The 26078-nt window shown below is 34.1% G+C and overlaps 5 protein-coding genes across 5 annotated transcripts; 2 read left to right on the top strand and 3 right to left on the bottom strand.

The window, feature by feature from the left end:
- The first annotated feature begins 1186 nt into the window (after positions 1–1186).
- On the top strand, positions 1187–2636 carry LOC145556797 (F-box protein At5g18160-like). The gene has a single exon (XM_081618447.1). It carries the CDS (start codon positions 1286–1288, stop codon positions 2456–2458), a length of 1173 nt encoding a protein of 390 aa, XP_081474573.1. The 5' UTR covers positions 1187–1285; the 3' UTR covers positions 2459–2636.
- Positions 2637–2776: 140 nt separating this feature from the next.
- LOC145556796 (F-box protein At5g07610-like) lies at positions 2777–4905 on the top strand. The gene is made up of 2 exons (XM_081618446.1): positions 2777–3053; positions 3166–4905. Exon 2 carries the CDS (start codon positions 3565–3567, stop codon positions 4777–4779), a length of 1215 nt encoding a protein of 404 aa, XP_081474572.1. The 5' UTR covers positions 2777–3053; positions 3166–3564; the 3' UTR covers positions 4780–4905.
- A 382-nt stretch (positions 4906–5287) lies between these two features.
- Positions 5288–9581, bottom strand: LOC145642467 (uncharacterized). The gene is made up of 5 exons (XM_081693660.1): positions 9363–9581; positions 8611–8724; positions 6226–6305; positions 5763–5887; positions 5288–5652 (listed from the first exon to the last, which is right to left on the bottom strand). The coding sequence occupies exons 1-5, from the start codon at positions 9413–9415 to the stop codon at positions 5581–5583; spliced, it is 444 nt and encodes a 147-aa protein (XP_081549786.1). The 5' UTR covers positions 9416–9581; the 3' UTR covers positions 5288–5580.
- Positions 9582–17138: 7557 nt separating this feature from the next.
- LOC145642466 (uncharacterized) lies at positions 17139–18882 on the bottom strand. The gene is made up of 3 exons (XM_081693659.1): positions 18815–18882; positions 17856–18297; positions 17139–17607 (listed from the first exon to the last, which is right to left on the bottom strand). The coding sequence occupies exons 2-3, from the start codon at positions 18285–18287 to the stop codon at positions 17425–17427; spliced, it is 615 nt and encodes a 204-aa protein (XP_081549785.1). The 5' UTR covers positions 18288–18297; positions 18815–18882; the 3' UTR covers positions 17139–17424.
- A 2480-nt stretch (positions 18883–21362) lies between these two features.
- LOC145556795 (uncharacterized) lies at positions 21363–23005 on the bottom strand. Its single transcript, XM_081618444.1, has 3 exons — positions 22872–23005; positions 22135–22501; positions 21363–21779 (listed from the first exon to the last, which is right to left on the bottom strand). Exons 2-3 carry the CDS (start codon positions 22492–22494, stop codon positions 21612–21614), a joined length of 528 nt encoding a protein of 175 aa, XP_081474570.1. The 5' UTR covers positions 22495–22501; positions 22872–23005; the 3' UTR covers positions 21363–21611.
- Between the last annotated feature and the right edge of the window lie 3073 nt (positions 23006–26078).

Raw genomic sequence — 26078 nt, 5'->3', positions numbered from 1 at the left:
AGTAGTGAACCCGTGCAACGGCCTAGTTTGTGTGATTTATGGAGCCAACAGCCAACTGTAAATGGTATGATTGTAGTTGTAATGTTGCTGCGATGCAAATGAAAGCGTCGGTTGAAGGGGGACTCGCAGGAGTTGAGCTGTTTACCTAATTCAATTCTTTGGTTGAAAGAGTAGGTACCACCTTTATTGCAAAAGGACATAGGACTATGACAAAGTGACATAGAGTATATCAATATGTTTCTTTGGTAAACGACTAAACGATATTGACCAAAATAATGGTCCTGATTTCCTCATAGTTACAAACCCACTTGTTCAGCTTCTAGATTTTATAAAGAAAAAATGAAAGTTGAATAAAGATGGAACATAAGAAAAGAGGCACGATTCGCACGAACCATCCAATACTTCCAAGAGTTCTAACGTAGTCTTGTTGTGGGTGCTTGAAATGTTATGTCAACAATTCAACTTAGTTTGAATTTTGAAAGGTTGTAACTTGTAACGGTTGTAACTTGTAAGTCTTGTAAAGTTATAATCACTCTTATCATTCTTTATACAACATGAACAAATGTTTAACATGATAGGATTTGATTAATGATATATGCTAAACCGGTAGAATTATGTGACATATACGAATAATATAGATTTGCCTAGAGAAGATCTATGTAAATCTCAATTATGAATATTATGATCCTATTCTATTCTATTTATTTTATTTTTACTTATTTTAAAAAATAATCAAATTTTATTTATTAAGATAAATTTAGAAAAAAATAGGTTTATCCCTGATTAAATTCAAATTAGATTAGCTCATAATTTTTTTATTTTAATTAAATTCATATCATTAAAAATCAAGTGAACAAAATACACTTATCCCTGATTCAGTCATTCTCTAAAAGGTTAAAAGTTTGACTTCGATTAAGGGGCTGTTCACATTGACTGAACTCAGCTGAACTGAACTGAACTGAATATTTTATAAGAGAAGGAAATAAGGAGCTGAACTGAATGGAATTGAACTGAACTGAGCTGAGCTGAGCTGAACTAAATAGAACCGAATTTCAACGTAAGAGAACAGACCCAACTTCGAATTTTAGGAGTCAATTTTCTACTCAGTAAAGCTAATTCGAGTTAAAACATGTGAGAGTTTCGGGCTACATCAAATTAAAACCTCAATTAGGCTAAATTACCCTTGTATTCCAGTATTCCACCACTATACTTTCATTAACCCCTTTTCTTCATCAACAAAACCCTAGAAAACAAAACTCAATCACAAGCTCCCAAAGCCACAACAATGGCGGACGAAGATCCAGACTCTCTCACCCAGTTAATCATAAACCCTAATTGGAGAAAACCCATCAATGGCCGCTTACCTCCAGACTCTCTCACCCAAATCTGGGCTCGTCTTCCCGTAAAATCCCTCTACAAGTTCCGATCCGTTTGCAAACTCTGGAATTCCCTCATTTCTTCGGACCCTCTTCTCTCCGATCTCCGCCACCAATTCCACCACTCAATCCCGCCGCCACCGCCGCCGAATCTCATCCTCTTCCTCCGCCACCTCCCGGATGAACCGGTCAAAGTTCCCGATCGCCCAGTTCATCTCTCAATCCGACCCTTTGAAGAACTCTTCCGGGTTGACCGTGACCCGAATACCCATTCCATCAAAAACGGGTTTACCCCTTATGTTGATTTCTCGCTCCAATTTCTTCCATCAAAGGGTCCAATTGTTTGCTTTGTTTCTGATCGGTATTTTTACCTCTGTAACCCCAGTACTCAGGAATTCCTTCGTCTTCCTCCGGGGCAAAATGGTAATTCCATCACCTCAAATGGTGGATTTGGGTTTCTGGGTGATGAGAATCGGTATGTTCTTGTTGGGTTAACCGGTGAAAAGTGTGAATTTTTTGAGTTTGGACCGGGATTAGCCGGTTCCGGTTGTTGGCGACAAATCAAACAGAGTTGTCCTGTTCAGGTGAAGCGGTTTGGGTTAATGGTTAACCGGGAGTTTTACTGGACCGTTGATAATGGACCGGGTTTTGTGGTGTGTTTGGATGTTAAAGAGGAAGAATTTAGGGTAATTCAACCACCTCAAGGAAATGTAAATGAGGTTATATTATATGATTTGTTATATTTGGTTGAATTTAAAGGGTGTTTATGTGCTGTTGATAATTTTTCAATTGCTTCAAGAATGCAAATTTGGGTGTTGAATCAAATTGAAGGTGAATTTATTTGGAATAGAAAGTTTAACATTTTTATATCTGGGATGGCTAGAGATGTGGTGTATCCATTTTGTGATTACGAGGGTGAAAATGGGGGGGATATGGTGTTGTGTAATGAAACAAGAAGCAGGCTTTATAGTTATAATTTGAAGAACCGGAGTATTAAGCAGGTTTACCGGCCTAAACATCGAACTAATGACCGCCTCGCTTTGTATACTCCTGGCCTTTTCCCTCTTTCCATTGCTAGTTGAGATTTTTGGTTATGAATATTATGTCAGGAATTTAGGATTCATGTTGTTTAGGGAACTTGATGTTTTTGTTCACAGCATTATGTTTTGAGCATTGAGCCTTTGTTTCTCTGTACATTGAATTCGAGAAATGTTTAATTGAATAATTGTTACTCCAATGATATTATGGTATTGATTTTGAGTTTGGCTTGTTTCAGCAATGAGTGATCATTACTGAAACAAAGTGTGTATTTGTTTCTGTCTCTGGATAGAACAACAACCCTCTCAATGTGGACTTGTGTGATCAGTTCATTTTGGACAGGACATATGCTGTATGCTTTTGTGAATGGATTTTCTAGCTGGGCTGGTATGCATGAAGCTGTGCTCATCTGTTCCTTCCGATTTGCTTACAGCAACCGCACGTATAGCCTTTGACATTGCAAGTTCGTGTGGCTCCGATGCCAATGGCTATGCTGTGACTGTTGAGCCATTAATTTCATGTCAATTGCTGGACTACATTCTTTATTGACATCTTTCAATTTGAGATTAGAAAGAAGTTCCTGTGAAAGTTTTGCCAAAACGAGCCTTCTCTTGGCAGAGATATTGCTGACTATTTCAGGTGTGAATTGCACTAGTAACTCTTGTTCTTATAGCTTTTCTTGAAAAGCATTACAAGATCTTTGCTCTGTTTCGTGCTAACATCCTTTTTTATAAACGCGCTGTGTGAGTAGACATCTACCCTGATGGCCTGAGGTGCAGCTCGAAGCTGGACATGGCTCATAACATAATTGATAAAAGATTGGCGTGAAGTTATGAACCAATCTATATTTTTTGTATTTATTTTTATATTGTAATGGTTCTATTTCATTTGTGGAAGTAGATGATTTGCATTGGTGATGAATCACTTCACATAGAACACTTTTTTTTTTGCTTCTTGAAATTGTATGTGTTATCTTATTCTTTTATATTATCTTGTTTGTTAAGGCATAAGAATTCTGAAAGTGATGTATGGAGAAGTTGTATTTTGCTAGAGTGATCATAATGTCGACATTTTTACCAAATATGATGTGGCTTAAGCAACTGATCTTCCACTATACCAACTCCAAGAATCATTAGTGAGGCAGAAGAATATGTCTAGCAAGAGCAATCCTGCCTTTACAACTTGCTCGGAACACCCGGGCTTAGTTTCATCATGGGCTGAAGCAATTGCTAGGTGTGAGCATCTCTTAACAGAAATCCTCGTCCGACTGCCTGCAAAGTCCCTGATGAAGTTCAAATCTGTCTCAAAACACTGGAACTTCCTCATATCAGCCCCATACTTCTCTCTCCTGCACATGCTTCACAATTTGAAGGATTCTATGCCCGTCTCTGGCATTTTCCTACGCAGGAGATGTGTTCCATCGCCTTATGCTTACCGGTTCCTTCCTGTTACTGATTCAGATATTAGTCTCCCATCATTTTCTGAGACATCAAGCTCAACATTTGAAATCCCTGCATTAGCTGGCCTGGTTGTATCAATCTTGCAGTCTTGCAACGGGCTACTGCTCTACTACAGCATCAGTCCGAGTAATTCCCAGGTTCTGAATCTCCATGTTTGCAATCCCATAACTAGCCAATTGAGAACGATTCCAAACATTCAGTACTCCTTTTTATCAGCCTCTCTGGCTTTTAATCCACGCAGCTCAAGCTATGGGTACAAGATAGTTTCTGTACACACATCGGTATCACCTGATCATTATGTACTCAAAGTATATTCATCTGAGACTGGGTGCTGGAAAGATGTGGATGGTAGCATCAGGGTTCTAAACGATATGGCTCTCAGGAACGGAGTGTATTGGAGAGGCTCTATCCATTGGGTTTGTAGCAGCGGGGAGTCATTGTACTTGGAGGTTGATGAAGAGCGGGTTGCAAAAATGCCATCTGTTTTCTCCAGGCCAGAAAGAGGGAACGTGAAGTGTTTCGAATGCAAGGGGAAGCTGTGGTGTCTATGGCATGAATACAGTGACATAACTTTGGAAGTTCATATGTTGGACAATTATGAGGCTGGTTGGCTCCTCAAGTTCACTTTAAATCTTGGAGTTGTAAGGAAAGCAAGTTGCTTATCGGGTGCTTATCATCCTGAATTTACAATTCTTTCTCTTATAGTTAGCAGAAAACGTAATGGAGGAGAGAAATGCATGATGGTGGTTATTCATGTCCCTGGTAAAATCTTGGGCTATGACCTGGAGGAGGGAACTACCATGGAGATGTGCAAGATCCCACTGATTGAAGGCGAGGCATCCGGGGAACGCAAATTTTATAGTGGTGATGCTTATTTATATAGTTACAGTTTGGCATGTGTGTGAAGTGTGATGCATAAATTTGATCAATATTCTTTGCTGACAGCAATTGTTTGATGTTTTGTTCTAGAAATATACCTTTGTTGTTTAAATGTCTTAATTGTTACTTCTTGCTCTCTCAATGAACTTTTGCAAAAGATGACACATTATAAAGTAACAAATTATTGCAGATTGTTTCAACTCTTTCGAGTAGTCTCAGTAATACAACCTTTTTGATTAACTGCATGCGAAATCAAATCTGTCTCATCTAGTTTTTGACCTTGTTGGATATTCCTTCAAAATCGATCCTTGAATTTGTAATAATTAAAGCAAATCCAATGAATTATCCCATTTGAGATATGAATATTATGCCTAATTTCAGATTTACTTGCCTTAATGCCAATTCAAATTACACTATTGACGTTATGTAATATGGACAGAAGACATGATATTTACATCTGAAAATTAGTGATGCAGTATTAGTGAATGAGAATTTGGTGGGTTGCAAACTGTATTGCTATGTCTCCAAACTCTGTAGTATGAAATAGGTACTTCATAACAGCAATAAACATTGATAAGATGCCGATTACAAGAAAGCTCCTGAACCTCAACCAATCAGGACAGCTGATATCACAAATTACACCAATGCTAGCCCCTAATATAGGTCAGAATGGTCGATCACAGTTTCACACATCTTTTTCTTTCTAAAGATACAAATTAGTAAATTCTCCTTGAACACACGTCAAGATTGTCTGAAGATCCATTGTTTCCATGATATACAGTATGGCAATGTAAGAAATACGCAAAGCAGGATCCCTCCTCCAGTATTCAGAACTCGGTTGGGGGCTTCAACCTAACAAGTCTTTTGATTCTTTCTTTGTCAGTATTCTCCAGAACTCCCTAGATATGAAAGGGATTTGTGAATAAGTTTATCAAAAATGTCTCCTGAATATCAATTCAGAAGCATAAAAGTGATCAATACGATGGCAAAAAAGTAATGAAGTCCTTACCGTCCAAACAATTTCATCAAGACATAAGCAGATCCTTCCATATTTGTCCAGGAACATGCGTTCAGTTGGTGGTTTTCCGCAGACATCCTTCAACGTCGAGGTAATTATGAATATAACTTCTGACACTAGAAAAATACAATCACCAACATAAGTGCTGGGCACACTCAACCAAAATACAAGGATGACAATTGACACATATTGTCACCGATCAAACAATTATCTGGTAAACATTTATCAAGCAAAAGTCAAGTTCACTTTATTATAGTACTTCGTATATAACAGATGCATTTTTTTTTTTTTAAATTCTTTTTATAATCATAGAGTAAATATAAATAATATTTATTCCCTTTTGCAACATGTTACCAGGATTTCCCGTCAAAAAAAGAAAAGGCAATGGCAAGTTAGCAATTCAAACTGCACCATACAATGATCATTGTAGCCTAATTCTGAGACGTATACTTACAAGCAAGTTCATCATACTCATCCTTGCCAACAAGATAGATGTGAATACCTCCAAGCACAGTATAAACAATATACACCGACCTGCATGAAAATAAAAGCACAAAAAGAGAAAAGTGGAATCAATTATACGGAGTAAAATACACCACAACAATACACCCACTATCCGAGTATTGATCCGACTTTGATAATACAATTCAAGTGAGTTCCTAGGTTACAGGAAGGAATCAATGCAATGAACCCACTCCCACCATCTCTCATCTCCCGTGACTCTTACCTACCACAGAAGTCAGTGAGGCAGCAGGGACTTGCAGCAGGGGCTGTGCACCAACAACAACAACTTACCTTGGCAGCAGCAGCAAAAGGAGCAGAGGATTGAGCAGGGGACAAAACACCTTTAATTGTTTGTTTGTTATTGCACCAAAATAGGAAGAGGACAAGGGTAGTGCTTGTAGTAATTAAGGCATTTGCCACTTATGCATTGTAGTAGTAGTATAAATAGTAGTAGTCTAGAGTAGAGAAGTTAGGCAGAAAGTATTAAGTTAGAGAGTTCTTGGAGAGTGATGGCCTAAAGCCATTGACGCTTGTACGAAAGCTTCGAGCTTTATTTATCTACATTAACCTTCCGTCCATTTAATTTATCAACACCACGCTAGTTCGTTGCAATCAAGTATTCAGTTGCGTCGTTTAGACCTGCAACTAAGATGCTGAAATGATGTGTCTTCTCCAGTGTTGTTAAATCCATATCATAACTTATTTTTAAATGAAGAACGTTTTTGTTCAGGTGAGTCAGAAATACAGGTCATATAACAGCAGGAATTTTACATTTCTACAAATGGTGTTGAAAAGGTCATTGATACTTCCAACATAGAACTTAACTACTATGTAATAAGTAACTCGCTAAATTTTGCAAAAGGCAAAAAAAACTTCAAATCATGATCTTCAGTACCCTCTACAGGTAGATTCACTTTAACTCCAAACTATTGTTGTGTTAGGATATGAGGATTTGAAGCGAAAGGAAGGGAGGGAAAGTAATGGATTAATATACATTTTATTTGAGTATAAGATGGGGGAAGAGGAAACGGGTAAATGGAAGGATCCAATATAATTTCTTTTATAATAAACTAAATCCTTTCAAAGTAAAAAAGATTGGAGGGAAAACACAATCCTATTTATTCTTTCCTTCCCCTTCCATCTCTTTCTATCCCACTGTTTCTTTCCAAATTCACCATATAATAAGTGTTTAAATTTTAGAAAGACATGTAGGTAATAAAAAATTCACCCATACAAATTCTAGCACAATAATATAACGCATGCTTTTAACTATTAACAATATCATGAAATGTTATACAAAGTACTTTAACTTTTGAAAATCTCTTCAAACCAGTTTTCATACAAATCGTACAATTCATGCCTATGTTATTTGGACCCTCCTTGTAATCAGAACATATCTTCTCACCATTGGAATTGAGGAACTTAAGTTCAAGTCATTAGAAACCAAAAGTTTTTATCCAACCGCATCTAGTCCTAGTTTATTGCTCTAGTATAGAGACTGTGTTAAAAGAATATTCTAATGATGTATAGATAATTTATCACATTTTCTAACTTAACTTCTAATATTCCTGACAAACATTCCATCTACAGCATTCTACTTCTGAACTATTGATGTTACATTAATAAAAAAGAAACCTCCTATTCACACATGGCCTCACAGCTCACACACAAGATTTTCCAGTAACAAGTTCCTTGTTCAGAATGAACAACAACAATCAAGATATGATAGCAGTATACAGCAATTTATGGGAAATTCTGAAGACATCTGTATTAGCAGTAAAATTAGGGTATCCTTAAGCCTTTAAGACTCAGTAAAAAGGGCGTAGCGCAACATAATGAAATCTTGCAAATTTGAAATGATAGGAAATCAAATGCATGTAGCAAGGGATGCACAAGCCTAGCCAGTCAGACAGGATATCCATCATCATTGACAATTTGAGCAGCCAGGAATTAATTCTTCAAAGGGAAAATAGAATTCCAAATTCGAGCAAGTTATTGCCATATTATCCACAGAACATTATTGATGTCACAGATACATGGAGTAGAATTTTCCAGACTTTTTTCACTCTTAATTGTGTATAAGACCAACACTCATAATAAGATGCGGGGCAATGGAGAAACGAACGACCATTTGACATGTAAAACATGTTTATAAGATTTGAATACCAAAGATTATTAAAGAGAAGCCTCATATTTATTTATAACTTGCACCAATAGGATGCAACGGCATTGCAAACGCCTAAACGATATTGAATTGCAGTACACAGCCACAATTTAAAATGTAAGCAGAAATGTATGCTAAATTTTATGTTATCACAACAGAAGTGCTACATACTTGTGTGAAGCAACAAAGAGTTCTTCATTCTTAGCATCCTTGAGATTCTCTGCACCCAACTTAACTAAGAAAGTTCGCCAATGCAACCGCTCCTCAGCAGGAACTCCATTGAACCTGAAATACAACGGGGGAGTGGCAAGCTAAATGAACAACAACGAATCACCTAAATATTCAGTCGCGGTATCAGTGAAAGCATCAAAGCAGCATAAACTGAGGTTAAGTGGTATTTACACAAGATTGCAGATCCTGCTAATTGAACTGACATTCTAACAGTTATCACAGATGACTTAGAAATCAAAAAATCTAAACCCAGATCCCATAAAAGTAGCAAAAATCATCTTTTGCACATAAAGCAACAATTGAGACTTGATAACTTCAATCTTAAAAAAACATAAACCCCAAATTTATTCTCTTTAACATTAATCAAGCACAATTCTCATCAAAATCCCTAAATCAGCTCAAATTTAGTGAAAACCCACCTTACACATCAAACTATATACTAGTACAAATTTGCAGGAAATAAAACACACACACAAATTTGGAAAATTAAAAGGATAGTACTGTGATTCAAGAGCAGATCAAAGAAAATCAAATACTGGGTATCCAGAAAAAATTGGTAATTGGGAATAAACAGTACTTGAATTCAGCAAAACTGGGTAATTGAGATCGATAATCAAGATAAAAGGGAAGCAAGAAGCAGAAATCCGAAATGGGTGATTTGCAGATTAACAAAGAAGTAAAAAATTGAATACCTTTCAACGAGAATGTTGCCCTCGGAGTTGGAAAGTAGTACTGCCAGCAACATCTCTTCCTTTGCTCTGTTTTGGAAGAGAGAAAAATGAAAATGAAATTGAAAGATAGAGAATTCTAATTTCTAAAGTGGTCAACTGAAAATGGGGTTTTGTTTGGGAAGAATTGAAGGATGTTCAAACAAAGGGCCTTAGAAAAAACCTCCTTGCGGATTGAAAATTTTATGGTAATCACTATTCTTTATTTTTAAGGGTCGATTTCACACAACAATTACAAAACAACGGATTTTTTTTTCCAATATTCATTGATGGAGTACTTATAAGTAGGGCTGTCATTTTGGGTAAACGGGTCGGGTAAGAGTGGGTCGGGTCAACTCGGGTCGGGTCAATTGAGATTAATTTCATAACCTATGCGGGTCGGGTTTGGGTTGGGTCATGCTTGAGTCGGGTCACGTCGGGTCATACTTCTTATCGGGTTTGAGTCAGGTTTAGGTCGGGTTAATAACAGTTTGGGTTACATTTGGGTCGAGTGAACAATAGGTCGGGTTTAATTCGGGTTTTCACGAGTTAAAACGGGTTAGGGTAATTCTCGGGTTCGAGACAGGTTTGGTTCAAGTCAATAATTTGCGGGTTAGAATCAGGTCGGGTCATTCTTGGGTTTGAGTCGGGTTCGGTTCAAGTCAATAATTTGCAAATTATAATCAGGTCGGGTCATTTTCAAGTCGGGTCATTCTCAAGATCAAGTCGGGTTCGGTTCAAGTCTAATTTAATCAGATTGGGTCATTTCCAAGTCGAGTTTTTCTCGGATTCAAGTCGGGTTATGTTCAAGTCAATAATTTGCAGATTACAATCAGGTCTTGTTATTTCCAAGTCAGGTCATATTCGGGTTCAATTAACTATAAATAGATAATTATCATTTTTATCAAGCTAATTATTTCCTTTCACTATAATATATATGACAATATACTAGGGAACTATAGTCTATAATTTAGGAAGATAATTAACTCCTTTGACCATACAACAAATATATACTATATTTAACTCTTAAATTTGAGGATCGATGATGCTCCTTTCTTTTGCTGGCCTGGACCGACTTGGTCTCCCTAGGCAAAATGCCTTGATCAAAATGCCTTAATAAGGAGGTCTAAATGCATTTAAGATGATTTGAAATCGGGTCAGGAACAATTTGGGTTGAATTTAGGTCAGATTAATAACAAGTCGTATTAATTTCGAGTCGGGTTAGTAACAGATCATGTTGAATTTTTGGGTCGTGTAAGTAATAGGTCTGATAAAATTCGGGTTGGGTCAATAATAAGTCGGGTTGAATTTGGGTCAAGTCAATAACAAGTCGGGTTGATTTTTGGTCGGGTTAGTAACAGGTTAAGTTAGGAACGGGTCGGGTTGAATACAGATCAGGTTAGTAACAAGTTGGGTTAAATTCGGGTTTTGACAGGTTAAAATAGGTTTTGGTCAATTTCGGTTCAAGTCGGGTTCGGTGCAAGATTATTAAATTGGCCGTTGTAAACCGGTAAATCGGTGCAAGTTGTAAACCGGTAAATTGGCCGTTTAAAAGCAAATTGGATGGTTCCCCACACCCAATTGGACTTCCGGAGGGTATTAGGGACCATGGTAAACAATTCGGCAATTTTTTTTTTCCGAAAGAAAAAAAGTAAAAAAATTAAAGGCTAATATCCACGCTTTTTGAGAAATTTTGGAGCTTTCGGGGCCCGGTGTCAGAAAGTCTTGAAAATCTATGGGATACATATCGGGGTCATATAATGCCGTTTGGAACCATAAATGATCATTATTTGTTGTCATAAATGTTCGTGGTAGGCTTGAATTAATGAAATCAATGCAAGTTGTAAACCGGTAAATTGGTCGCTTAAAGGATATTTGGATGGTTCCGCCCACCCAATTGGACTCCTGGAGGGTATTAGGGACCATGGTTTACATTTCGGCAATTTTTATTTCCACGCGAAAAAATAGTCAAAAAATTCCAAAATTGAAGGCTAATATCCACGTTTTTTGAAAAAATTTGGAGGTTTCAGTGCCCAGTGTAGAAAAGTCTTGATATTTAAGGGGATATATGTCTGGGTCATATAATGCCATTTGGAACAATACATGATCATAATATTTGTTGTCATAAATGTTCGTAGTATGCTTGAGTTAATGAAATCCGTGCAAGTTGTAAACCGGTAAATTGGCCGTTTAAAGGCAAATTGGATGGTTCCACCAACCTAATTGGACTACCGGAGGGGTATTAGAGACCATGGTAAACATTTTGGCAATTTTTATTTCTGGACGAAAAAAATTCCAAAATTGAAGACTAATATCCACGCTTTTTTAGAAATTTTGGAGGTTTCAAGTCCTGGTGTCGAAAAGTCTTGAAATTCTAGGGGATACATCTCGGGGTCATATAATGCTGTTTGGAACCATATTTGATCATTATTTGTTGTCATACATGTTCGTTTTAGGTTTGATCTAATGAAGTCGGTGCAAATTATAAACCGGTAAATAGGCCGTTTAAAGGCAAATTGGATGGTTTCACCCACCCAATTGGACTCCCAAAGGATATTTGGGACCATAGTAAACATTTCGAAAATTATTATTTTCGGGCGAAAAAAGTCTAAAAATTCCAAAAATAAAGGTTAATATTCACGCTTTTTGAGAAAATTTGGAGGTTTTGGGGTCCGGAATCGAAAAACCTTGAGATTCAAGGGAATACATCTCGGGGTCATATAATTTCGTTTGGAACCATATATGATCATTATTTGTTATCATAAATGTTCGTGGTAGGCTTGATTTAATGAAATCGGTGCAAGTTGTGAACCTGTAAATTGGCCGTTTAAAGGCAAATTGGATGGTTCCATCCACCCAATTGGACTACCGGAGGGTATTAGGAACCATGTTAAACATTTCAGCATTTTTATTTTTGAGCCGAAAAAAAGGCAAAAAATTCAAAAATTGAAGACTAATATCCACCTTTTTGAGAAATATTAGAGGATTCAGGGCCCGGTGTCGAAAAGTCTTTAAATTCTAATCTCGGGGTCATATAATGCTGTTTGGAACCATATTTGATCATTATTTGTTGTCATACATGTTCGTTTTAGGCTTGATCTAATGAAGTCGGTGCAAATTATAAACCGGGAAATAGGCCGTTTAAAGGCAAATTGGATGGTTTCACCCACCCAATTGGACTCCCAAAGGATATTAGGGACCATAGTAAACATTTCGGAAATTATTATTTTCGGGCGAAAAAAGTCTAAAAATTCAAAAATTGAAGGCTAATATTCACGCTTTTTGAGAAATATTAGAGGATTTAGGGCCCGGTGTCGAAAAATCTTTAAATTCTAAGGGATACATCTCGGGTTTATATAATGTCGTTTGGAGCCATATTTGATTATTATTTGTTGTCATAAATGTTCGTTTTAGGCTTGATTTAATGAAATCGGTGCAAGTTATAAACCGGTAAATAAGTCGTTTTAAGGTAAATTGGATGGTTTCACCCACCCAATTGAACTCCCGAAGGGTATTAGGGACCATGGTAAACATTTCGGCAATTATTATTTTCGAGCGAAAAAGTCTAAGAATTCCAAAAATAAAGGCTAATATTCACGTTTTTTGAGAAATTTTGGAGGTTTCGGGGTCCGGTGTCGCAAAGTCTTGAGATTTAAAGGAATACATCTGGGGGTCATATAATGCCGTTTGGAACCATATATGATATTTATTTGTTGTTATAAGTGTTCGTGGTAGGCTTGAATTAATGAAATCGGTGCAAATTGTAAACCGATAAATTGGTCGTTTAAAGGCAAATTGGATGGTTCCATCCACCCAATTGGACTCCCGGAAGTATTAGGGATCATGGTAAACATTTCGGAAATTTTAATTTCTGGGAAAAAAAAAAGTAAAACAAATTCCAAAATTGAACGCTAATATCCACGTTTTTTGAAAATTTTGGAGGTTTCGGGGCACAATGTAGAAAAGTTTTGATATTCTAGGGGATAAATGTCGGGGTCATATAATGTCGTTTGGAACCATATATGATCATTATATGTTGTCATAAATGCTCGTAATGCTTGAGTTAATGAAATCCGTGCAAGTTGTAAGCCGGTAAATTGGTCGTTTAAAAGCAAATTGGGTGGTTGTTTGCTTACATATGAGAAGTATATCATGGTGTTCCATCTTTCGTGGAAGATTCAATTGTTCATGGATGACATGATTGACATCCGTATGTACTTTGGCTCTTATATAAGGGTGAGTTTATCCCCAGACTCGGACCCAGACTTCAGACTCTGCCACATCAGCTTTCCACTAACTTTAAAATACTTTTATATTATTCAGATTCATACAAGACTTTCTCCAAATTTACACATTACCCCAAGGCTCACTCCAAACTCATTTAATTCTTTTCAAAATAATTTTATTTTTTGTAAAATATCTTTTTTTTTATTTTTTTAAAAATTATTGTAAACTTTTGGTTGGTGAGGTGGCTAATTTTCATTGGCCTTGCAAAGTCTTGACATGGGTTTGGATTTTCCAAACTCCATGTAAGACTCACATGAGTCTTAGATGAGATTTTTGCAAGAATCTTGAGTAAGACTCATGTTGAGACTTTGCTCAAGACTTGCAATAAACTTACCCTAAATGTAGAAATTATCATGCAAGGTGACTTAGACAGAAATTGTCATAGTTACATGATCTTACTACAACAGGTGCATGTGCATTAGACATACTCAAAAGTCAAAATCAAAAGAGAGATCGATCATATATATAATTCATATACAAGTACATAAGAAAGAGGGCATATTTATTTAGTACGAGTACTAGTAATTTTGGGTTATAATTGATTTATATGTATGGTTTTACCATTCATGGTCATGGAAGATTCAATAATTGCTCATGGATGACATCCGTAATTTAACTGTTAATTATATAAACGTAGAAATCAACAACATGCAAGTTAACTTAGGTACAAGCTAGCTTGCATTTTCTTACAACAATAGATGCATTAGACATGCTCAAAATCAAAAGAGAAATCGAACATTTTTATTTAATACTATTTATTATAGGTTGTTGAATTGATGATTCATATACTACAACCCAGGCTACTTAGGCACCAAACACACCATTTTCAAACTGCGCATATGGCCACCTTGCGCACAACGCATCTGATGTTGCGTTCTGCTCGCAGCTCAGTTGCGACTTCTTCCTCTCACACTGGACCGATGCCATTTTTTCTACCTTCAATATGATTTACGTATTATTGCATGCATTTATATGTATATAACCCAAGTTAGCGAGAATATTTCACATGTGAGTTATTAAGACTAATTAATTCTCTTACATACTAGTATTTAAATGAAGAACAATTATAACATACATAAAAAATAAACTAGTAAAGTTTGATAAAATTAGATAAAGTTCGTCGTAAACAACAAATAAAGTTAACACAAATGTTGTTATTGTCAGATTTGTCCAACATTTTTTTTTTTTTTTTTTTTTTTTTTTTTTTTTTTGACAAGAGCAAAGGAACTTTGTCCAACATATATATAGGGTTAAAAATAGTTGAAACTGTAATTTATGAAGAAAAAGAATTTTTGATGTTAGGAATATCACCGAAGGGTAAAAGCTTCCGTTTCATAACAATAAGAAAAAACTATCAAATGTGAAAAATGGAAATACAAAGAGAAGAAAATAAGAAAATTACCTCGGCTATGTAATTATGCAAAGATCGATCACTATAGAGTTGAAGACTGTGTATTAGCTAGTGTGTTGCACGAGTTCTAGACTAAATACACATACTGCTATTTATAGACTTGAATACTTGATGGATGGAAGGGGTAATTATTATAATCATATGACCAAACATAATATAACGAGTGTCAAATTTTGATTGCTGCTCTCGGCCTATAACATACATCCCTTGATTCTTATATAATTCAAGATATGATAGTACAGACACCAATTTCATATGTGGTTGGGCACATGGTGTACTGTGACCATCTATCATAGCTAGGGGTTATTTCGTTAGTGTGATAGGAGGCTATTTGATCAGTGTTAAAGGAGTTACTTTGTTCATGTTATAGGGGTTACTTGGAGGTTATTTGACCAATGTTATAAGGGTTACTTTATATTTTTATAAGTGGTCACACGGTGCGGCACACAAGACGAGTTGATGATAGTATATCACATATCTTAGCTTATTGTGGAGAATATCTTTAATACAAAGTAAATAATTTAAGTTACTCCGTATGCATCTCTTTAGTATTTTAGTGGCCATATTATAATCAATCAAAGATGACTTTAAGACCTAATAACCTCTACTCTCTTAAGTTATAATAGAGTAATATAAATATTTACTTTGTACTTTTTTTAAAAATAAATTTAATTAGGTATAGATAGAAACTCCGGAATACACAACAATATATAATGTAGAATTAAGCTAAAAGTAAGGATCATAATCTCATTACGCTCATTAGATCATGTCTAACATGATCCCACTATTATTATGACTCCAATAACACAAACTAATTACTTAGAAGAGCATATTTCTATACATCCAGAGTGAACCAACCACTAACAATTTAAAGTAATATTCCAACACAAACTCGCTCCAATATACTATTCCGTATAGTATAGTATAATATAATATAATATAATATAATATAATATAGCCATGTAGGGCATTGACACCTAATACGTGAACGTGCTAATAATTTAATCAAGAATCAAAAAAGAAAATGGAAGCAAAGAATTGGTATCGAGTTCTTGCCTCCATTGGACTAATGGTACTTTATTATTGGAGCATCCGTAAATTTTCTAATGGAACCAAGTTTTTCATCCTCAAGTTTTTATTGAAGAGGATACTCCATAAATTCGAGCTAGTTGTCAATAATAATTTTAATATTATTCACAAATAGATTAGAGTTATGAGAGAATGTAAGGATTTGCTTGCAAAATATTTCGTAAATAAAATGTCTAGCTACATGCTTTTCATTGGAGAGCAAAAAATTGAACAACTTGACTATAGCCCAAACAAACTACATATGTATAACTAATTTAATGTTTTGCAAACTACAAGATGTTATGGCTCAAATCACCGTTGGAATACTTTGTACCTAAAAATTATTGTAGCTTTAAAACTGATATGGCAAAGCTTATCATTATAGATGCTCTTAAACAATGCATATTTGAATGATTTTAATTTTACACTATTTAAATGTTAATATTTAACATGAACATCGATAAATTTACCACATTCAAAGATATTATATTGGTACGTCTTTGTAGCAATGCGCATCACATATGTTGAGCAAGTCTTATTTATTAAGAAGAGAAAAAAAAAAAATCAAAGAGAAAGATAATAAGACATAAGAAAACTAGAAAAGAGGGCCTTTTTATTTAGTACTAGTAATTATAAGTTAGTTGTACGTGGAAATGAACCATGCGTATAAGCTAGCTAGCTTGCATGTCCTTACGTACCCGTACAACTGGTTGGTTAGTTCATATTGATCCCGTTATTATATTTGCATTGTTGATATTAGAAGACTAATTATGTTGATATTACATACAATTTGAAAAAATGAACCGATCATATTATAATTATCATCATTAAAATAATATGATAGTTATATTTCAAACAACCTCCGTAAAAACATCACATTCAAAGATATTATTTTGGTGCATGGTAGTAGCAACATGCATTACACAATATGTTAAGCCATGAGCAAGTCTTTTTTACTTAAGAGGAAAACAAATCATAGAGAAAGATCATATATATATAAGAAAAGAGGGCATTTTTTTATTTAACACTAGTTAGTTGTACATGGAAATAAACATGCAGATATAAGCTAGCTAGCTTGCATGTCCTTAAATTACGTATACTCGTACAACAGTTAGGTTCGTTCATAATGCCCTTAGCTTAAAGAAAAACAACCACAAATTATAAAAGAACTAACCAGACCAGAAGATTATATATCAATCTAATGGATCGGACTTAGTACATTATTATTGTTATTATTATTATTATTGTTGTTGTCGTTGATGATCATCGTATGGAGTTTGTTTAACCAGTGTAGGCGACGGCAACTGCAGATCCAGCTGAGTGACCAACAATGGTAGCATACATTGAGGTTCCAGTCCCCGAGTCATTAGCATAAGCGATAAAACCGGATTCATTCAATTTAGCTTCAATCTGATTCCAGTTGATGTTGTTGAACTTGCTTATAGGGCCACAGTCCGCATAAGCCTAATCCCAATTTAATTTATTGCAAGGAAGCATCAAACGAATTGAAAGAATATGAGATCCAGTTAGAGGACCGGCCATACAATCATGTACTATTATGTATATACTACCTCTGTTAAATGTTATGTGTAACTTTGGGGTATTATTTGTGAGATATAAAATATTACAAAGTTACACATAACATTTAACATTTAACAGAGGTACGTAGTATAAGCAAGATTAAAAATAAAGATTGAAATGTACATACTGACCTTCCTTCCATCAGTGTCAGACCAAGCAAGAAGCCAGCCACATTCAAGACCAGCGCTGTTCTTGCCAACATAAACCACCGCGGCCTTAACACCCCCGAACAAGGCTGCTTGAGCAAAGGAACCCAAGCTTTCAAGAGGATCTGAGTAGTCTGAAACGGTATACCCCTTCCATTGCTTGGAGTTAAACACGGTCAAGGATCCCTTAGAAGTCTGATTTGTCAAGGCACCGGCTACTGCAGATAGTCGTGCTGCATCAGCGTCAGCCTTGTTTAGGCATTCCTTTTCAGCAACGATTGCACGGGACTTTTTCGCGATATCCTCCGAAACAAGTGATTTCTCAGCGCATTTGATCAACTCGTCTAAAGTTGCTTTCTGCTCGCAGCTCAATTGCACTGCTACTTTCTCCTTCCTCTCACACTGAATTGATGCCATTTTTTTGTACCTTCAATTTACGTCGTACCAGTTAAGCATTATTGCAAAATAATGAGTATATTTTTAGCAAAATAAGTTAATTTCGATCCAATATTAATTAATAAATAAAGATTAGCGCAAACAAATGATTCTAACAAATTTAAAATCATCAAAATGATTTTTTTTCAACTGATATAAATTAAGTTCAATAACAATAAGTACAAAAGGTCAATATAACATAATATATAAAACTAGTTGTTTGCGCTGTTAAATAACAATAATTGTTTTTCATGGAATCGTGTTAAGGTGTTAGTACTGTAAATTGTCAAATTCTCATCCAACATAGGGTCAAAACATTGCAATCAATAAATCTAATTTATATATGAAGAGAAAAATTCCCTAGTTTGTGAATATTATTGTACAAAATGGTGCCTATATTATGGGAAAGTTGGGGAGTATGGAATAAGTACAATGTCTCATGCATGTTTACGTAAGGAAAGCTAAAATGAGGAAAATGGAATATAAAGAGAGGAAAATATGGAAATTACCTTTGCTATGTATTGATCGATCACTATTCACTATAGAAGATTGTGTATTAGCTACTGTGATGCACGAGTTTTAAACTACATACACATATTGGTATTTATAGACTTGATGGATGGAAGGGAATATTAATGAAATCATCAAACCGAACGTATAAAAGACACGTGTCAGTTTTTTAGTGATGCTCTCAGCCTGTAAGTAGTTCATTATTCTTATCTATTTCAACTTTCAAGATATGTTCATATATGACCTATCTCAGCTTATAGTGGAGAATATCTTTACTATCTCCACGTGTATGGTAAGTGTCCATATTTTAATTTATGTAAGATACCCTCATACCCTTAAGACCCTACTATACTCCCTCTACAAGTCTACATGATTATTAAAGAAAATGTATATATTAATTTTCACATTATTTATTGCATATGTATGTTGTATAACCTTGAATAATTGAGTTAATTTTGAAATAATATGAAGTATTATTTTTGTTTGAAATAGTTATACTATTTTGACTTTTGTCACTATACACTTGTCTAACTTTGACCATAGTTTTATATCAATATATAAAAGCGAAAATTAATATGTAAAATGTTATTGGTTTGTCTCAATTTTTATTTTTATTTTTATTTTTTGACAAGAGTTTTGTCTCAATTTATATATACAATGTATCAGATTAATAATTAATTATTAGAAATATAAAGAAATCTATGGTCAAAGCCATATATTAACAAATGTATGTAAAAGTTATTATGGCGCTGTAATTATTTCAAAATGGTGAAAGTACACATAAAGCCAGAACGATACTAGTCAATTAGTCATACTACCAATTAATGGAGGAGGAGGTTTGGCTCGGTTGGCAAGTCTCTCGAATTCCAGGTGAGAGAACAGGGTTCAATTCTCATCAAACTCATCTTGGGAGGATTTACCTTATTCCCCCCCTCTCAAGATGAGTACCATTAGACGACCCAAAGATGAAAGATATTTGGGTCTTTAGTTTCAAAGCCCTTCGAACATTGTAACAACTAGTGCCTAAATTACATTAATTCCTTTAACCAAAAAATAAAAATGAAAAAAAAACCGTACAAAATAAAAAAGAAAAGAGTAATATGGAGTAAAATGATAATGTAATCCAATATGCCACTCCAAATTTCATAATGCAACTACTGTCTACTAGCATATGGAATTGGCATCTTATCCATTAACATGCTAATAATTTAAACAAGAATCCAATTCAAATTCCAAAATTGAATACAAAATTGTGAAAAAAGAAATTAGAAGCAAAAAAATGGTATCGAATTCTTGCCTCCTACTTTTTTATAAGGTGCTTCTATGAATGATTATTTTTTTTTTTTTTTTTTCCTGTAAATATATCTAATCGAACAAAGATTCTCAAGTTGTTTTTTATTTTTTCACTTTCAACATTGAAGAAGACGATACTACATATATACATCGTTTGAGTCTTTGATTAATTAGCTACATCCTCCTCCATTCATTAGGTAAATCATTATTAGTTGTAATATTTGAACTTTACACTAGCTATACATTCACGTTTTTCTATTTGATTACCTAGCTTTGTCTTTTTACATATGTGTTAAGAAAAAATATTACTCATGTGAGATTTTTGTTTATATCTTTTTAGTTATAATGTCTCATTTTTATATATACTTACCTGTCTTTGATTGGAGATATAAAGATTTTAATTAAAAAATATATATTTACAAGTGTGAAAATCAAAATGTTATCATAACTAAAAGTTTTCAATCGAGTATTAGTTACCCAATTAACCTTCTTCTAATTATATTGCAACATCGTCTCTTCTTTTGATCGCTATTGCCTGTTATCTATCCCTAATTGTTTGCCCCATTAACATTGCATTTCGAATTCGAATTTTAATTTTTCTACCAAAAACTATCACTAGCTGCTAATCTAAAAGAAATAATATGACATTGCATGTGTAATCTTACTAGATTTGTTTCAATGTCTATTTTCATAGTCGTATCATATTTTTATAATTTTTGCATCAGTAAATTTAGAGGTATTTGATCATGTCTTAAAATTCATCTTGCAATCTTGGATACCATTAAAATTCGAATGAAGCAAACAAATCAGGAGAAAAAGGGTAATATGCAATAAATTTGTGAGATGATACTTCAGTGATCAAGCAATTCGATCTTAGGCCCTTACCCTCCACCTTTGCCACTCTCAATGGCACGGCCTAAAGAGAAGTAATTAAGAAAAAATGAACTTATCTATATCTTTGTGTTATGCTCAAATAGGAGAAGTGTTTTTGCCCTACTAGAGCAGCATACTACTATACGGCTATACCTACCATCTTGATTCTTGAATGTATGAATAATTGAATAACTTGTACCTTTAGGAGAGGATTATACAAAACTAGTGCAAAAAATACGTACTAATAATTTTCATCATAGCTAAGTTTTCTGCCGGGGAATACTAGGCCACTTTTATGCCACTAAACCTAATATATTTTAATTTTCACAAACTCGTAAATTAATTAAAGAGTCAAAAGAGAGAACTAACATATGATTCATATGAGCATTAAAGAGACATTTTTTTATTATTAGTACAGACGTATATAGTACAAGCGTCTAGCATACAGCCATATATGCATTTTATTATAGACGTTACATATATAATATTCTTAGTACGTAGTTGCTAGCTACGTTACTTGCAATACATAAGTATAAATCTCATCCATCTTATAATCGATTTGTCTGCCCTAGCTATATGATCATACAGATGCTTGGTATACCTAGCTTAGGGCGGACCGCCTTATTCCATTTAACTGAAATCTGCATAAACTACGTTTGCATAGATTTCGGCCTTCACCGAAGTTCGAGTATAAGCGTCAATGTAGGAGCACGACGAGGTGGAAGCGTCGAGGTCCTTTTCAACCTTATCCCAGTCTATGTTTTGGAATTTCTCCAGAAGGCCACAATATCCATAAGCCTGCATAATAACAATTATAATGTATAAATCATTTTAAGGATAACTATTGTATATAACATTTTCATATTTAATTAGATATAAAAAAAAAATAAAAGTAGTCAACTTTGTTGTTAGATTGAGCAGGTATTACAAACTTACAATTCTTACAAAGGATTATAAGACAAAATCATTATCATTATCTATTACTAATTACGATAGTTATCAAGAGCTCGTTCTCATTTACAAAACAGAAGTGAACTGAACTGAATATTTTATGAATGAAGGAAATTAGGAACTAGACTGAATTGAACTGAAAATAAGCTGAAGAGAATAGACCCTAATTTAATCATCAGTGGCGTCATATATAAGTACGTACCTTTCTAGTATGACTTCCCTCATTGAAGGAATCAGACCAAGCCAAAAGATAACCATAGTGATTAAATGGATCATCACTAGTTTTGAGGGAATACACGACAGCAGCCTTGATTCCCTTCTCCTTTTGTTCAAATTGCGTAAAACCGGTTGATTCTTCTAATGTTGAATCATATTTATGATAGAATTTGCCAGACCATGTCTTCGCAGTGAAAAGGTGCATGGTTTTTTTGGTAGCATTGCTCTTGTTGTAAATCCAACCTCCAAAGAGCATCTCATCTTGGGGTTTCGCTTCTTCGGCTTGCTTCATTAGCTCATTCATGGCCGCTTCCTCCTTCCTCACCACACTCTGAGTTGAAGCCATTTCGATCCTAACAGATAGTACATAACGTAGTTTATTTACATGTGAGTTTTCCCACGTTAAATAAGCATATTAGGTTAAGAAAGTAAAATAACATGGGATGTAAATTAACCATGTAATATAGCAATATTTTCTTTTATTTAGACTCGTATCAAATTTAGCAATAACATATTTTGTGTTGTTTCTCTCTCTCATCTCTGTTTTTAACTTTTTATGATTTCGACAAGTTCATCTTTTGTAATTTTGTAGGGTTTTCCCTCATTTGCATCAATTCAAACAAAAAATTAAAATTTCAACAAGTAACACATGCATGCATTACATTATTTAAATACGATAATAATTGGGAAAGAAAAATGAAGAAAAAAAAAATTGAGGATTACCTATAATTACTTGAAGAAAATTGAAGTTAATGGAGACCTAACTTGATTTAATGAAATTTGCACGAATGCTAGACAAGCTACCAATTCATTCCCTATTTATATAGTGGATGTGGGCAATGATGCTCTTTTATGATGTGAAATTTCACAATTTTAAAAGAAAAAAAAAAGTCCACTTGGCCTATTATTGCTTATTTTGATTTATGCGATTCTATTCTATAAATATGCATGAAGTAAATGAAACAACAGTTTTAAACTTCATATGATTATAATAGCAGTGATAAAACTCGAATTATTGTTACAATAAAAGAACAAAAGAAATACTCGGCATTAGTTTTTTTTGTTAATTAATTGATGATCACGTGACAAATATTAGTATTTTTTTATATAAATAAAAGGTTCTTACTCCATTATGTCAATACACACTAACACACCACTTCTCACAAATGCTACTCGTATATGGCATCAACATCTTATCTATATACACGATTCCAGAATCCACTTCAATTAAATGCGATTGGATACAAAGATAAAAATTAAAAATAAAACAAGACAAAACAAAAAGAATCAGTATCCAGTTCTTATCCCATTGATGATAATTTGTTATGCAATTTTACTTGTGTCTAACGGTAATGTATAAAGACTTTTTCATACATACGTAAAGCTTTACAACAAAGCTTAATGTGACTTTGTATTAAGTATTAACTAAGCTGTGTATTGGTATTAAACTTTAATTGTACATTAGTACGTTGTACGTATATTTGTATTTGGCAACAAAATAAGATGAGGTTAGCGTGCGTTTACCAGTTTGCCCTTGATAAACTTTTGTGAACTTATCATATCATAGACTCAGAGTTAGAATTGGGCGGCCCACTGGGCTTTCTTTGCAAGATTTATTGGGCTGATGATAGCGGATTACATCGTCATGTATGCTTACCGTTGGCATTTGGCAATCTAGCATAGTGACATAAGATGGGCTGATCTCATCTTCTCTAAAAGTAATGCATGCTTTAACTATTGTATTTTAAGTTTGTTTGTAAGTTATTTCTTCATTAATAAAACAAGCTAAGTTGAATAAATGACATTTTTTTGTTTTGTTTTGCTTCGTTTTGTTTTCTCTGTTTGTGAGAGTCTGTCTCGTTTTTTTGGGGGGTTTTCCCACTTTTATGAGAGTTTGATTCTCATCTATGGATGAGAATTTTATTTTTAAGGTATTATTAAAAAAAAAAAAGTAACTTACTTAAATGTCTAAACCTGCGAAATTTATTTTAGATTATTGTCTAAAGTTATGTCTTTAGCGCTTATTTTAATATAATATATTTCGTCTAATACTTTGTATAACTTAAAATACATTAAACAGAACAAGGCCTAGTTATAGGTTCAACTCATTAACCTATTATTAGACCTTGTTTAATTCGCCTTATTTCTACTTATTTTAAGAAAAAATAAGTTCAGATCAGAACATGTTTTATGTGCGGTTTTTTATCGCTAAATATCTTTAATTTCTTATTGAAAAAAATTGTGAAAATTACATATTAATAAACTACTATACACATTATTACGAATATAACAAGAAAGATCCCACTTGATATATTTATTTCCTTAAAGATTATCGTACACTTAAGGTCAAAGTTTGGTCATATCAGACAATCAGATCAGATCAGACCAGACTAAATCAAATCAGTAAAAATAAGGTGAACCAAACAAGGTCTTAGTATTTCCTTTGCTCTTTATAATTAAATAGAATATGCATTAGACATATTCTTACAATAATAGATGCATTAGACATATTTAATATATAATTTAAGAGTCATTTTAACAACTTCTCACCACATCACTCCAAAACCCAATCCCTCAATTCTCATTCAATCCCCCTTTTTTTTCCTTTTTTTTTTGGAATAAAAGTGAAAGGGGAGATGAGAATCCAAATAGGAATGAGAAATGGGAGGGAAATAGGGAGGTAAGGTAAAGAATGGACCCAAAATGACGTCATGTGGTAGTTGGGAGGCAAGAAGGTGGTAACTTTTGATGTTTTTGAAAATAGAAGGTGGTAATTTTCAAAAAAAAATAAATAAATAAAAGATGGTAATTGCTAAAATGGACATAATAGAAGGCGGTAATTGTCAAAATTTCCTTTTTTTTTTTTTAATTTTTTAATTGAGAGTGTGTTCTTCTCTATGCAAATTGCAAAGTCTATAAACCGACTCTCTATTAATATAAGGCACCCATTGCGTGGTTTCAAAAAAAAAAATTATTGCAAAGTCTATCAACTCATGGCGAATCTCATGATCTACTTAAAATATAATCAAACTCAATCGAATTTTTTTAATTAGGAATAAATGATAATTTACCAACTTATGCGTACATAATTGTAATTGTTATATACGTAATTATGTTGTTTGATGAATTAATAAATCACACAAAGATGGTAATGACTATTGAGTAATTTACCCCGAAAAAAAAGGGGTTATCTTTATTTTAAAAGAAAAAAAGAACAACCAAATTCATAAAACAAATTCGTTATCTTTGCAGCCTATCATCAACTGTTCGTCAAATCTTTCCTAAAAAAACAAAAAATTGTTCGTCAAATCATTATGCATCATTAATTATAGGAAAATTTGCGAGGAAGATCCTTTTATGTAGACATTTTTGTGACAAAGGCCCTTTTATAAAAAAAAGGTGACACAAAAGGTCCTTATGTCATGTTTAGGTTATGAGGAGGGTCCTTTGACCATTTTCCGGTGTTGACTTTTTTATTTTCCGGCCAAAAACAAGTGAAAAGATTGTGCAGCAATCAAGAGCTCCGCCTAGACAAACCAGAAGACCAAACCACATTCAAATTGTTCTTTAATACTACGTAATATTTATCTCTAGCTCAAATCGTTTAGTGAATTTTATGATCTCTCAGTAATTTTTACTCCTCATCAAGTTGCAGTACATAGTATAATAGGGTCTTTAATTTAATAAAGAGTTAAAGTCAATGATAGAGCTGAGGAACTTAATCAAAATCCCATTTAGTTGTGATTATTACATGGAAATAATGGCTTGTCACTTGGACTACATGCGCAATAATAAATTAAACCTGATGAACTGTCGCCAAATTTGTAAAGTAAAAAGAACATACTTCGTGTGCTAAAAGAGGCACATTACTTAATATGTTTATTTACTTAAGTACTCTGTAGTACAGTACAAGCAACTAGAAGTCTAGAA

The sequence above is a fragment of the Chenopodium album genome, chromosome 8, assembly GCF_948465745.1.
Source record: "Chenopodium album chromosome 8, dcCheAlbu1.1, whole genome shotgun sequence".
Classification (NCBI taxonomy): Eukaryota; Viridiplantae; Streptophyta; class Magnoliopsida; order Caryophyllales; family Amaranthaceae; genus Chenopodium; species Chenopodium album.
Note: the sequence above shows the minus strand (reverse complement) of the source record. Positions and strands in the feature narration are given on the sequence as shown.